Source organism: Natator depressus, chromosome 4 (genome assembly GCF_965152275.1).
Source record: "Natator depressus isolate rNatDep1 chromosome 4, rNatDep2.hap1, whole genome shotgun sequence".
NCBI classification, from domain to species: domain Eukaryota; kingdom Metazoa; phylum Chordata; order Testudines; family Cheloniidae; genus Natator; species Natator depressus.
Genome location: NC_134237.1, coordinates 105,638,097 through 105,653,679, shown reverse-complemented (window position 1 = coordinate 105,653,679; position 15,583 = coordinate 105,638,097). Strand labels below are relative to the sequence as shown.

The following is a 15,583-nucleotide window of genomic DNA, read 5'->3' as shown; positions in this document are numbered from 1 at the left end:
CCCACTCTCCTGCTGGTAATAGCTTATCTAAAGTGATCATCAAGTTGGGCCATTTCCAGCACAAATCCAGGTTTTCTCACCCTCCGCCCCCCCCCCCCACAAACTCACTCTCTTGCTGGTAATAGCCCATCCAAAGTGAGCACTCTCTTCACAATGTGTATGATAATCAAGGTGGGCCATTTCCTGCAGAAATCCAGGTTCTCTCACCCCCTCACCCCCCTCCAAAAACCACACACACAAACTCACTCTCCTGCTGGTAATAGCCTATCCAAAGTGACCACTCTCCTTACAACGTGCATGAAAATCAAGGTGGGCCATTTCCAGCACAAATACAGGTTCTCACCCCCCCCCTTTTTTTTTTCCCCAAAAAACAAACACACACAAACTCACTCTCCTGCTGGTAAAAGTAAAACTATTTCCCCATGTTTATTCTCCCCTCCTCCTCCTCCCCCCCTGCCCCCGCTACTGTTCCTCACACGTTCTTGTCAACTGCTGGAAATGGCCCACCTTGATTATCACTACAAAAGGTTTTTTCTGCCTCCTCCCCCCCCCCCCCGCTCTCCTGCTGGTAATAGCTCACCTTCCCTGATCACTCTGGTTACAGTGTGTATGGTAACACCCATTGTTTCATGTTCTCTGTGTATATAAATCTCCCCACTGTATTTTCCACTGAATGCATCCGATAAAGTGAGCTGTAGCTCACGAAAGCTTATGCTCAAATAAATTTGTTAGTCTCTAAGGTGCCACAAGTCCTCTTTTTCTTTTTGCAGATACAGGCTAACACGGCTGCTACTCTGAAAATTGATATTGTTGCCATTCTTCCAGTCATCTGGGAGATGCTGCTTACTCTCTGTTTCCCCCAGGGAAGCAGAGCTTTTTACTTAGATGAGAAAAAAGAGCTGTTTAACTATATCCTGAGTATTTGTAGAATGACATTGGAATGTGCATTGGGGAGATTAAGATGTAGATGAAGGAGCCTGTTGTTGCGGTTGGGGGCTGATGAGATATTTGCCTCTTTAGGATAGCTGCTTGCTGTGTTTTGCACAACCTTTTGTGAGAGCAAGGGAGAAAGCCTTGCGGCTGGATGGGAGGAGGAAGTGGACAGATTTGCTCAATGTTTTGAATTGCCAGAGAGGCGACCTCTATAGACTGCTGTAACTACTCAGGGGCACAGTTAGCAATGCATTTTGCTACTAACCTGAGTGTTGGGGCTGCATGTGAACAATGTATTGCTTTTGTATAAGGCTTAATCATGATTACTGCACAGCTTCATGTGTATGTGCAGTGGTGCAAGGATTTTATCATGCTTCATATGTGCATTTTATCACACTTTATGTGAGGATTTAAGTATAGTAAATGTGTGGATTTTATGACAATGAAGCTAGGCATTTCAGTGAATTGTGTAAGACTCAAAACCATAAATGTAAAGATATTTTAAATGATTTCTTAATAAATTACAGTGAACACAAGTTTGTGCTTTCAAAGCCCTGCGCTTCAGGTGGATTTTTGTTTTTCCATTATCCCCAGTGGCTGTGATGTGCTAGCAATTTCCTTGTCCTTTAGGAACTCAATTCAGCACCTCTGTCCATGGTTACCGCAACATGCCCGGTATTTAAAACATATAGCCAGACCAGTTATTTTAATCTTCTGCTGACATTGCTGCTGTGAAAAATGAAGCTATTTTATGCAAGTGGATTTGGTGTTTTAAACATACACTATACATACACCCCACTTCCTTTCCTAGGGGGTAGGAAGATGCCCAGCCACACTACAGAATTTATACAAAATTCTTTCCACATATCATAGAGAAACTGGAAAAGATCTAGAGGTGAGTGACAAAGTGATCAAAGGGATGGAATAAAAGCCATATGAGCAAAGGCTGAAGGAACTGGGGATGGTTAGTTTGGAAAAGAGGAGATTAAGGTGTGACATAGCAGTCTTCAGATACTTGAAAGGCTGCCATTAAAAAATGGAGAAAAGTAGTTCTCTTTTGCTACAGAGGGCAGAACAAGAGGCAATGGGTTCAAACTGTAGCATAGCAGATTTAGATTAAATCTCAGGAAAAACTTCCTAACTGTAAGAACAGTAGGACAATGGAACAGACTGCCTCATGAGGCTTGTGGAAGCTCCTTCACTGGTGGTTTTCAAAAGGAGGCTTGACAGCCATCTGTCTTGGATGGTTTAGACACAACAAATCCTGCATCTTGACAGGGGGTTAGACTAGATGACTCTAGCAGTCCCTTCTAACACTATGATTTTATCTATCCAAATGTCTGTATTCTAGAATTAGTAAATGAATTATATGTTCCAGTGAACATCAAGAAATGGGTACTGACATGTCTATTAGTTGCAAAATATTTAATACTCAAAATGAAAATCAAATACACCTCGAGTTTATTCAGCATGGTAGAGAGAATTGTCAAACACAGCTTTGATGGAGAAAATAACTTTACATTGAAAACAGAAAAAATACACTAAAATTTGGTATCCCATAGATGCATTTGTGCAGTTATGATATAACAAGGATCATATATGATCTCATTACTGAAACAACATTTGTAGATACCATTTTAAACTAGTGTAAACGGATCTTGAGGTCATGCACTGGGCTGATCCTGTGTAAAAATTAAAAAACAAAACAAACCAACAAAAAAAGACAGTGCTAAAAGCATAAAGCAAAAGAACTCAGTGTTTTACTCTTTCATTGATTCGAATAGCTATTGTATTAATTTAAATATCGTACTCATTGTGTAGTATTTTCTTTGTTTTTTTCTTAAATTACCAATGAAAGAATTTTGTAACAGAAAAAAGCACTGGCCTTTCAAATGCTTACATTAAATAAGACACATTTAAAACTAATTTGATCCCCTCCCTCATTTAGAGATCACGTGAAAGGATTTATGAACATTAGGAATGAAACTAATGTAGCCCTAATTATGTCATATTTAAATTGACAGTTTGGGATTGGATGTTCCTAAGTCACTTAGCTGTTTTTGAAAATCTCACCTTTAAAGGCTTACATTTTTCTAATTTAGTTGTTTTTATAGATATCACATCTTTATACTATATGGCAGAACTGTTCTTTTCCTACACTAGAGAGACAAGGTGGATGAGGTAATATTTTTTATTGGACCAATTTCTGTTGATGAGAAGGACAAGCTTTCAAGCTACACATAGCTCTTCTTCAGGTCTGGGAAATATACTCAGAGTGTCACAACTAAATACAATGTGGAACAGATTGTTCAGCATAAGTAGTTAACATACATTTCAAGGGACCATTCAAGGCAAAGTGGCCAGTTAACACCTCTCCAGTGACAGGAGGAGGAAAAAATGCACCACAAAACCAATGATATATCTGAGATACATTGGTGATATTTTCATCTTCTGGACAGATGACCTAAACTCCACATATTTCCATTGCTGTGATGATCAATAACCCTGAGACCATACCTTTCAAGACCCCTGGGTCCTACCTATGCCTATCACAACATGTGGTATACCTCATCTGGTGCAGTAAATGCCCCAATAACAACTCTGTCGGTGAAATGAGACAATCACTATGCTCTCAGATGAACTCACATAGAAAAATGATATGACAGAAACATTGTATCATCCATAGGCAAACACTTTTCATAAAACATTTACTCCATATCTGACCTCTCAGTCCTCATCCTCAAAGGACACCTACATAAAACCGTCAAAAGATGAGCCTGGGCTGGGACCTTAAATTCATAACTTTGCTGGACACTAAAAATCATGGACTTAACAGAGACTTGGATTTATGGCTTATTACAGTGATCTATAACCGCCCTCTCCCCATTTTCCCCTCTCCTATTATTGCAGAAGTCATAACTGGCCACATTGAAGGGTACCTTGAAATATGTGTTAACTACTTATGCTAAAAGAAAAGGAGGACTTGTGGCACCTTAGAGACTAACCAATTTATTTGAGCATGAGCTTTCGTGAGCTACAGCTCACTTCATCGGATGAAGTGAGCTGTAGCTCACGAAAGCTCATGCTCAAATAAATTGGTTAGTCTCTAAGGTGCCACAAGTCCTCCTTTTCTTTTTGCGAATACAGACTAACACGGCTGTTACTCTGAAACCTGTACTTATGCTAAACAATCTGTTCCACCTTGTAATTAGCTGTGACACTCTCAGTACATTTCTTAGATCTGAAGAAGAGCTTTGTGTATAAAAATCTTGTCTCTCTCACCAACAGAAATTGTCCAATAAAAGATTTTACCTCAGCCACCTTGACTCTCTAACAACCTGGGATCCACATGGCTACAACTTTTCCTAAATTGGCTTTATTTCTCATGAGTATTGTTCTGAATCATTGGTTTTTGCTTCAGAAAAGAGTTAGAAATAATCTAATTATTGTTTTTGATAGGAATCTTAATAAAAATGTGTAAGATATAAGTTTTCCAGGAATTCAGCTCTTTTGTGGCTTCCATTTTGGTTATTTTCTCAGCCTGCTATGCTTTTTTCTTATTCCTCATTACTATTTCAGTACCTTCAGCCTTTTTGTGAGCCTTTTCTAGAGCGAGAAGATCATCATCAAATGTACCTTATCTTTTCTAACTTCCTCCTTGACCCAGGCCTTCCATTTTTGAAATTAGTATCCATGCTTTCCTTTCCTCTTGCCTTGACTATTGCATATCTCTGCCCATTTGACTCTCCAGAGACCAGCACATGCAGACTGTGTCTATTCACTTTCTCATATATACAAAGAAATGCAACATCAACTCCATCCTCAAGCAACTTTATTTCTAACTCCCCATTTATTTTAGGATTCTGTTCAAATTTGTCCTCTCATTATTAAAAGCTATCATGGACTTGCTAAAAGATCCTCTCTATTTCCCCCTAGTGCTCTGGTTGTCTAACACTGGCCTCCTTTCTGTCCAATCAGAAAATCTTGTTCCATTTGGTGTGAAAGCCTTCTTTCCTCTTATTATCTGGAAAAGCCTTCCTGTGGTTTTTCACTTCATTGACTCTCCCACTCATTTCATATCTCACCATTTCCTCCTTGACTATACCTATCAAATGCTCTCTTTTTCTGACATTATTGAGTACTGTATGTGTATTATTTACAATAACGCTGAAGAATTTTTGGATACCATTTATGTGATTAAAAACATTAAACTACAATGCAATTACATTTTGCATAACACATAGGATTGCCAACATTGTATTTCAAAAATAAGGGACCGTTTTCTTAGCACCCCAGCCCTACCCATCCTACCAAATATTATTATAATAATCATTAATAATAATTAATAAGCTGTACTTACCTACATTCGCCAGGGGTATTTCTTGCTGCTTTTTTGCAGCACTCAGCAACTCCTGATCTTGTTGTACAGAGATGAAACAATAAGGGACGTCGCTTGTAATAAGGGACTGTTGGTAATCCTAGTAATACACTACTCTGTGTGATATGATGCAGATACTTTGTCCACTAGGTTATGTAGCCTTTACATAATTTATATAGTCTTAAATTAGCCTCAGGAAGTCTCCCTTATTATTTTCTGAATACTATAGAAACATATTGGGCCAAATACTACTCTCAGTATATTTTTGCAATCTAACCCAGCTGACAGTAAAGTCACGTGGGAAACTAAAAGTAGAATATTGCCCTGTAAGAATGGTCTCAGAGGCATATATGTACTGAAGTGGAAACCTCAGGTATACTACCAAGGACAGAATTTGGTCTAAATATTATTTCCCAGTTCATACTGAAGCGTATGTGAATGCAGAATATCATACATATCAACTTTAATTTACTGTGCTTTCCTTTTTGAACAAAAAAATTGTTTAAATACCATCCAAAAAGTAGTCTGTATTTAAATGAAACAGATAATTTGGGTTAAATTCTACCCTGAAAACTGCACCATGGATGTCAAGAAAGAGCACTATTTCAGGTTGTTTCAAGGCTGACAGTGGCTGGCTCTGCACCAAATAATTTTTATATCATTATCCAAAATGCAATCAGCATGGGGCTCTTTTTTCGTATAGCCAACAATTTTGTTTAAGATTGGGCGTGTGGGTGGCTAGGGGAAAGGGGAGGAAAGGAAGACATTTTAGACCAAATATATGCACTTTCCAAACACAGATCAGTGGCCAGAATTTGGCAGAACAAGTTTCAGTGGACACTGTGTCCAGGAACTCTGAATCTTACAATATGCTCAACAGTGAGCCACATAGCTATCTGTGAAAGAAAGCGACATCAGCCTTACCTCATTTATGTAATAAATGCATGGCAGTATGTTATTCTGATCTGTGGAACATTAAAAGATTAAACTAAATGGTATATTGTATAAGAGGTAATTTTCTTCCTGGTGTGAGAGGGATATCTTGAAGATGCATAATAATTCTGTGGGGACTATATCTAGTAATATGACCAGCGTGATCCTGTAATGTTACTAATGACAAAAACAAGCCCTGTGCTGCTGTGGAGTCTTTGTTAGGATTCATGTTAGTCAACTTTTAGATTGATTTAAAAAATTTTATTTTAACTGTATATGATCCACATTTTTCTACTGGAACATATGTGCCCATGCTCAGGAATGAATATTGTCCCTTGGGGACAGATGGATTTATACTTTTCTTGCTCTCACTGCAATCCTGTGTATCGCCAGTTTGTTTGGGGATGTTGTAAGAGAGCTTGTAGCATTTTGTGGTATGTATGCATGTGAGACATATTTCTCGACTGTTTTATAGGCTCCTGATGACAATAACAGTGTCTTGACAGAGTTCATAACTCACATAACTTACTGGCAGCCTGTAAATGAGCTATTGTTTGAGGTGGGGTTTCTACACAAACACGAAAGGACTTCAAATGGTGTTTGTTTCAAGTACCTTGAATTGTGAGTAACCACTTTCTGCAGAATAACTAACAGGACCTTGTGGCCGGTCAAACAAAACAGAAAACCACATCCATGGAGTGAATTTGTTAGTTAACTCTTTCCTTGCCAGAGATGTTTTTCCCCATTCCTCTCAAATAGGGTGATAGAATCATAGACGACTAGGGGTGAGAGAGATGTCAGGAGGTCATCTAGTCCAACCCCGTGCTCAAAGCCTTAAGGTATTGTTTCTGGAACAGCAAAATACTGGTCCAGGAGGGGTCACCCTCCTAAAATCTAAAAAGGTTGGTATACTCTATTAAAAGAATCATTCTGTGTTTGACAGCCAGAACAAAGTATCTTGAGTAAAAACCAACTGTTAAAAAGGTAGGCAACTACCTGGTTGAAAACTGGCCATGTGTTTGAATCTTGAATATCTAATAACTTTCCCAATACCAGAGCTGGTGTTTTACACCTAGAAAACCAAAGGAGGATATATGCATAGTTCACAGAACACACGGGTCTTCCTATTTTAAGTTGTTCTAATATGTATTTTTCTACAAGTGGGGGAATCAATTAAAATTATTTTGTATGTAAAACTAAAGTGCAGTTCTAGTAGGAAAAGTGACTATAAAAATGGCATTATGGATTTCCAGGTGTGGTTTCTGTCATTTATTTATTTCCATTTCAAGTGTTTTCAGCTTTCACAAATAAAAAGGTATTTTTAATAGTCAACTTTGCAAGCGCCATCTGGGATCTGAGATTAAAGCCGGGTACTTTGCTCCTAGTGCATCATCATCAGTAATAAAGGTTATTAGGCTTTTGGTTACACCTATACAGGTCCCTTGTCTTCAAATTATGTCCTACTCACTCCTGTGCCACCCCAGTGCCTCCATAGCATGGCATGAATTTAACAACTTAGAATTTAGTAAATAATTCTAGTAAATAACTGATAATGTATAAGAAGAATAAGATCCCACTCACACCTTGTCAGCTGTATTGTCTCTGTAGGCTAACAGGAGTGAAAAGCAACAATAACTTGTTTTGTCACCAAACTGTTTTTGTCAGTAGATATGACCTGCATACACAAACGAAGCAGATCTCTTGGGTAAGACACTGCTTCACGTAGTCACTTTTCCAAGTGAAGGTGCTCTTTAAGAGTGGGTAGGTCTGTAAAGCAAAAAATAATTACGTTTGATGTTGCCTGGTCAGTACCCAGATTCCCTACAAACCCAGTCCTGTATAGTAGCTCTTGGTCTAACTTGAGTCATTCATTTGTATAGTTCATGAATCTTTTATATCGTACTAAGCATCTTCGTATCTGTCCTACTTTCTAGACTTCGGGATACAATTACCAGGAACAGTCTCACATCTTTAAATCTCTGTAAGAATGAGAACCACACCAGCAATGGCCAAAATGCTAATTTCTCTTTAATTGGAAACACTTGAGCACTGATAAGAATGAAAATTTTCAGAGTAACAGCCGTGTTAGTCTGTATTCGTAAAAAGAAAAAAGAAAAGACATTTCCTAGAATATGACAGGTTTCAGAGTAGCAGCCGTGTTAGTCTGTATTCGCAAAAAGAAAAGGAGTACTAGTGGCACCTTAGAGACTAACCAATTTATTTGAGCATAAGCTTTTGTGAGCTGGAGCTCACTTCATCGGATGCATGAAGTGAGCTGTAGCTCACAAAAGCTTATGCTCAAATAAATTGGTTAGTCTCTAAGGTGCCACTAGTACTCCTTTTCTTTTTCCTAGAATATGACGAGCCTGAAACAATTTGAAGTTTAGTACTGTTGGTTACTGCCCTACTGGAAAGAGCTGATTTGAGATCATTAAATTGCAGGTAAGCAGTGCCTCCAGAGTGTAAGGTAGGAATGTGAGTGTGTGGTGAGGACAGTAGACTTTGCTCAATACCTGCGTCTATATATATTGTAGGTTTCAGTGGATACCTGGTTGATCCCTTCACTCTATTGTCTGGGAAGGAAGAAGTGGTAAGTAAAAGCCACTCAGACAAACTCTCCTTTTTAAAAAACTTTACCTTAGTTTGCAAGTCAGAATCACCACAGAATTCTTTTGCAGCTCACATGAGATAGCAGCAACTAGAGCTCATAAAGGGAAGTGAAATTGTACAATGCAGTATAATTCAGTTCTTAATTTTTTCAGCTTTTGTCCTTTAATTTGTACTCATAATATTTTAAAACAGAGGATAGAAATGTACACATTGTGGAGAAATGTATACATTGTGGCATAATAAATATTTTTAGAAAGACACTATATTTTTTATTGTCAAATCCTAAAAAGGAACTAAAAGTTATTTTAATAGTGGTAAAGAGTAAGAATTAACTCAGCTATCTATAGCCTGTGGAAAGTATTGTCTGAACCTTTTATTTGGTGAGATTTTAAAATACAGCACAGTGAAGAGTAGTATCCAATAGTGGGGAAAAAAGTCTAGAATGTAATAAATAAAGCATTATTTAAAGATATCCCTTTGCATTTCACTTTGTTAGTATAAATAATAGTGTAATGTCTATGTGCAGCACTGTTGCAGTATCAGGCGATTTGTCAAGGATACATTGTCTTATGCTAATTCAGTTTAATATACTGAGGTAAAAGGAATACATTAGTCTAATATAGTTAGCTGTGACAGGAAACAGAAGTGCATGGATATCAGAAGAACTTTTATTAGCGGCTCTTCTATTAGATCAGTAAGCCTTTTAATATCATTACTTTTTCCTTTCTTGAGATTCTTTACTATGTGCTTCAGGTTAAGTACTGGTAGGTGCCTGTTTTATTTTCATTGTTTATTATTAAGATTTTTTTTTCCTTGCCATTTTTAAGAATTGTAACTTGTTTTATTTAAGTATCTTTCTGCCAGGTAGTTCATTGAAGTCTTTTATATGATAGTTGGTGTGGTTATTGCTGTTAGAGAGCAGCATCTCTGTTTGTTCGTGAGTTGATGGGTTATTACTGGGGATTTGCTTTATTTCTGCACTGGCTTAGACACTCATTTTATTTATTATTTCATGTTATCTATGGTTTAGTTTTGACATGCTTTAGATTCTATTTTGTGAGGCAACCAGAGGCCCAAGGGCTCAATATAATTGAAAAAATATATCATTATTTAGCATCCATCCACATTTATGAAGAGATGTTTAGAGGTTTTACATTGTGGCTAGATTCTGATCTCTTTATTCATGCCAATAATCCTACCAAAGTCACTGTTGCTAAAGCAAAGAAGAAACTTGTTCCTAGCGAGTTTGAGTCATTGTTTGCATGTATTTAAATTATTACCTGTTCTATCACGCTTATGGGAATGGGGCAGCAAAGTGACAGACTCTTGGACCAGATCCACAGCTAATATAAATGGGTATCGCTCCAATAAAGTTAATGGAGCTACACCGATTTACGCTGTCTGACAATCTGGCCCCCTCTGTCTTTACAAGTCTTAACTTTTATCTCAGATTATACATTTTAAAGAAATATTCAATATTTATTCAGAGTGTATGCTGACAAGGATTAATGCATACTTGCTACTAAGATGTTTAGGTGATGAAGTAGTATTGATTCACATAGTTAGCACTGAATATCAGACTAGTTGTAAAAAATGCCATTTTTAAAACTAAAAATCTCTACAGCATGGTGAGTGACTATAAAGTATTGTGTATATGTAGAAAAGTAAAAAAGAGAGGATACTTAAAAGAAAGCGTGAACAGCCTGCATGAAACAGATTTTCCATATCTTGCCTTGGAAACAGTATGAAAGACCTGGAAAGAATTTACATGTATGATAGTCTAGCTGTTCATTGTGTTTATTAATAATTGCATATGAAGGTAGTGGTACTTTCTCTATAGAGAAAGCCCCTTCCCCCCCCCCCCCCACCACACCAGCATTTCATCTCAATTTTACTTTATCCCGTTCCCCTGTAATTTTGATTTCTCTAAACCTTACTGCTTCCCAGTACTTGTTTCAAGTACAACTTGCCCTTTCACTGAACTGTCATGGATGGAAAGGTACAAACAATGCTTTGTAGACACATGGCAATTGGTAGTTTATATCTCCTTGTGTTAAGTCCAGCAAAATAAATAGACTTGTGACTGCTTTTACTGTAGAATTGAAAACTACTGAAAGTTTAGCTCTACAACACAGAAAATGTGGAAGCGATTTAATGAGACACTTGGCAGTGTAATACAGGATAATTCCATGGTGCCTAGTGCTGCTCAAGTTATTCATCAGAGAGTTGAATTTTTGTGATTGTGGCACTGTTAATTTTCATGCAAACTGTGGGCTCACCCTTTGCTGGCATATGTCAATGGGCCACTCGTATTTCAATGTTGGTTTAAAATATTCCACTTTTTGTTCTGATGCTCTATAGGGTGACCAGATATCCTGATTTTATAGGGACAGTCCCGATTTTGGGAGCTTTTTCTTATATGGGCACCTATTCCTCCCCACCTCCGTCCTGATTTTTTACATTTGCTATCTGGTCACCCTAATGCTCTATGCTCTTTAAGGAAGGGACTTTGCCTTTGTTTATATTTGGAAAGCAATTAGCACACAGTGGGCACAACCGGAAGCAAGAGTTACAACTATAGGATCATATGCTTATGACTTGTGAGGATATATTGCAAGATTCACTGAGACAGATTGGATCGCAGCTTGCATCAGCATTAGATTTCATACACTGGAAATATTACTTTCATACACTGTGCAAAGAATCTTTTGATACGTTACTTTAAAAAAGAAATCTTTTCCATTTCAGTGCTTGCATCATTGTAGGTGGGAGCCTCTCAAAGTAGCATTGAAAATCATGACTAAAGTAAATTACTATGTTAAGGACTGTGGAATTGATTCTCCATTCCCTTACCCTTTTTATAGGCATTTGTACCTGTGCAAAACAGATATAAACTGCTACTATTTTGATGTGGTGATGGAGATGTTCACTGACTTTACACAGGTGTAAATAACATAAGGGCCAAGGAGGTAGATGATGAGGCCCTGTGACACTAGGTTTCAGCTTCTCTGCAGTGTCCACTTTTTCTTTGAAATATTGTTTCCAAAGTTTCAGTGCTTACCCTTGGGGAAAACAGTAAACTCGGAAGTGAATATTGCAGTGATAGTATTTACATTCTGCATCAGAATGAGAAAAGACCTTTATTAAATCAACTTGTGGGTAGCTGTGGGCCAGAATTCTGTTAATCAGCCTGCCTGGTGGCTGAAAGTTACCTGCTCAGATGCTCTCTGTTTCACTTAGCTAGAGGTTAAGGATGGGGGAAGTGTACATCTTTTGGTAACACTTAAGAAGTCCAACCTCTACATGATTCTATTTTCAGAGATCCTTGATAACATTAGGCAGTCAGAGTTGGCTGCTACTGTGATATCCTTCCTGGAAACAGCTGCTGAGGGCAGTTACTTCAAGGAATTAGGGTATTCAGGTTGTATTCGTCATCTTGGACATTGATCAGACATCAAATTTAATATTTTTATGTATATATTTAGCTATATAGCACCTCTCCTCTGCCACCTTCTCCCTCCTTTACTCCTCCCCACCCCAACTTGCTCAATGTGGTTCAGGATAATGAAATAATAACATAAAAAAGCAATAATAAAAATAAATGACGTACCTGTGGAACTCCAGACACCTTAGTGTTATGAGGCATCCTCATTATGAAAATGTGTTCTGCCAAATTCTTGATCTTAGAAGATTTCTTGTTTAGTGGGATGAAAGAGGCTGTTCACCAGATGGAGTTTTCAAGCCTTCATGCCTCTGGAGATCACCCCAGTCTCATTTTCATGTTACCTCAGTAATAGGGGAGGCCGAATCCTTGAGTTACTCCTTGAATTTGGATATAGCAAAACAGTTTTAAATGTATTTTGTAGGCGATAGGACCTGTGATGGGTGGTGAAAACAAGCTGCCAGTCCAACCCTAAACCTGGATTTTAGACACTTTTTTTTAATGTTTGCATTTAAATTTTAGAGGGCTGCTATTGCTAAGCAATTTTGTTGCAAGCTGTTTTAATGCTGAAGTTAACATATACTAATGCAGCTTGTCTAACAGGACTGGGTTGTTCTGACATGCATGGGACTATGTGAATGGCTCCAGGCAAATGAAAACACACTGTTGAAACAAGCAAGAGTGTTTTCTCCAGCTGTGTAAAGATCATTCTCTGTGTGCCCTCCAAGTTGCTATGTCTACACTACTGTTAAAACTCGACTAATAACAAATATGTAAAGGCACAGTTGTTGCTATCAGGATATTACCATAATTTTCCTGAACAGTGTGGGAGGAGGAGAATGTTTTCCTTATGAGTGTCATGATACTATGCTATAGAACGGTTTCAGAGTAACAGCCGTGTTAGTCTGTATTCGCAAAAAGAAAAGGAGTACTTGTGGCACCTTCGAGACTAACCAATTTATTTGAGCATAAGCTTTCGTGAGCTACAGCTCACTTCATCGGATGCATACTGTGGAAAGTGTAGAAGATCTTTTATACACACAAATCATGAAAAAATGGGTGTTTATCACTACAAAAGGTTTTCTCTCCCCCCACCCCACTCTCCTGCTGGTAATAGCTTGTGTAAAATGATCACTCTCCTTACAATGTGTATGATAATCAAGGTGGGCCATTTCCAGCACAAATCCAGGTTTTCTCCCCCCCCCCGCCCCCGCCACACACACAAACCCACTCTCCTGTTGGCTATAGAAGGCGGTGACTGTCTGTGACTTTCTCCCTCAGCCATGGTTGAACATAAATAGCCCTTGAAGGAGGGACTGGAAACTGACTCTCCTCCCTCCCACATGAGTGCCCTAGCTACTGGGCTATCAAGACATTCTCATTCTCTCTCTGGCCCAAGGACCATTTAATTATTTATACAAAGTGGAATAGTTTCAACAGGAGCAATTGCGTGACACCTACCCCTTAGCCCAGTGGTTAGTGCACTCCCCAGGGAGACAGGGGAACTGGGGGACCAGGCAGAGTGGGGACTTGAACATGGTTTTCCTGCATCCTTGATGAGTGCTCTAACAACTGGGATATTGGATAGAAGGGGGGAAGAAGCACCACCATCTCCTCCTCTGATGTGGGCCCTAATCTGGTCCAGATCTGGCTCTATAGGCAGTATAGGCAGCGGAACATCTAGTTTCAGACTCCAGCCAGGGTTTATATGTGAGCTAGGCGCTGAGCCTCAGGGCAGAGGTGGCTTTACATGTGTCCACCAGCAGAAATTTAGGCACCCAGAGAACTTTGCTGGCATAAATTTAGACAGCTAAAGAATTTAAGCACTTACAGGGTGAGGGGGCAACTCCACAGGGGTTTTGAGGATCTGATTTCTGGATTTAGGCACCTAAATCCCTTTGTAGATCTATCCCTGAGTTGTGTAATGGCTCAGAGCAGGTCTATACAATACAGAACTTAAAATTCCAGTGGCCTCCACAGCTTTGTCCATGTTAATAATCTCATTAGTGTTACCACAGTTGGAGATGAATTGATGGTAGCAGCCAAGTGATATTTTAGCAAATATTTCCTACATACATAGCCTTTAGGGAACAACTTTCTGGAATATTCTTACTTTGTAAAGGGCCTGTTCAAAGGAAAGGCTCAAACGTTAGCAATATTTAGCCATGTTTTTTGCTAGAAGGGCTCTACCATGGTTCTTTTCTTATATCCATGCTATAATTGTAACTGCCCAGTGCATAATTTGTGTCAGGACCACGCCCTGGCACCTCTAGGCTTGGCAGTTCATAGCCCTGGCACCTCTGGGCTTGCTCCATCAGTTATTAATGTAAAAAATTGTTGAGTCCCGGCACCTAATTGCTTGAGCCCCGGCACCTCTTTCATTACAAATTAAGCATGGTGGTAACTGTCTCTACAGATGTTTATAACACTGAAGCTTTATCTACATGCAGTAATTTAGCCTTTGTTAAAAACAGCTGTCAGCAACAGATGTGGCTGAACCAATGCTAAAAACAGTTAAACTGCAGGTGCAGACAAGACCCAGCCCTGATCAGTACCCAGAGTATAGGAATGTGCCTGAATGGCACAAATGGGCCCTATGATTTGGCTTCTGAAATAAACATCCTGGAAAGATTAATGGAAATAGAGAGAGCAAGGTTGTAATTCTCATATATTCAGCCAACACTAAAAATAGCAGGTCCCTCTTCAGATCCATACACTGGAATACTATTTCAGGATTACAATTACACAGTTAAGCACCAGAAAATAGAAAAAAAGGTACAGAAGTAATTTAAGTTGTTTTCTACAGAAGGCAAAATGAATGAAGAATTAAAACAACCTGTAAACTTAAACTTTAGAAAGTGTGACATTCTTTGCTTCAGTAGCAGCCAAAACTAAATACATCTACAAATAGGGAGAGGAAATCATATTGTCTGCTTCTTTTTCAACCCCAGCTGCTAGTCAAATTTCGGGGTCTTGAGGCTGTTCCAGTTGGACGTAGAAATCGATGGAGTCTGGTATTCTCGTTGTGTAATCTTATTTATTTACAAGGAATGTACAAAGTCCTCCTTCTCTGATTGCAGGAGGAACCAAGGACAAAAGAAGTTCCTTAGCGTACTGCTCCAAGCCTCTTTATCCAACAAACCTGAGGCTTTCTCTCTAGCTTTTCTCACACCATACTCACAGGATATTGCTTGGCTTTCTTGCTTTTTGCCTCTGCTTCTCTTTTTGTTCTTTTGTGTTCTCAGTTTCTATGTGTTGTGCCTTCCTTCAGCTCCCGACCATTTTGC

At 38.7% G+C, this 15,583-nt stretch overlaps 1 protein-coding gene across 3 annotated transcripts in view; it reads left to right on the top strand.

Moving 5' to 3' along the window:
- The window catches only part of SLC34A2 (solute carrier family 34 member 2), a 154,319-nt gene that overhangs the window by 1,626 nt on the left and 137,110 nt on the right, over nucleotides 1-15,583 (top strand). The window contains exon 1 of one of the 3 annotated variants that reach the window (XM_074951583.1): nucleotides 8,707-8,834. The exons of 1 other annotated variant lie outside the window; for it this stretch is intronic. Coding sequence is in view for 1 of the 2 variants with exons in the window: in XM_074951581.1 (XP_074807682.1) it covers nucleotides 9,504-9,548 (45 nt within the window). In the remaining variant the exon portion in view is untranslated. Of the gene's footprint in view, nucleotides 1-8,706; nucleotides 8,835-9,474; nucleotides 9,549-15,583 lie in introns of those variants that run through there. One more of the 3 variants, XM_074951581.1, reaches the window with a different exon arrangement.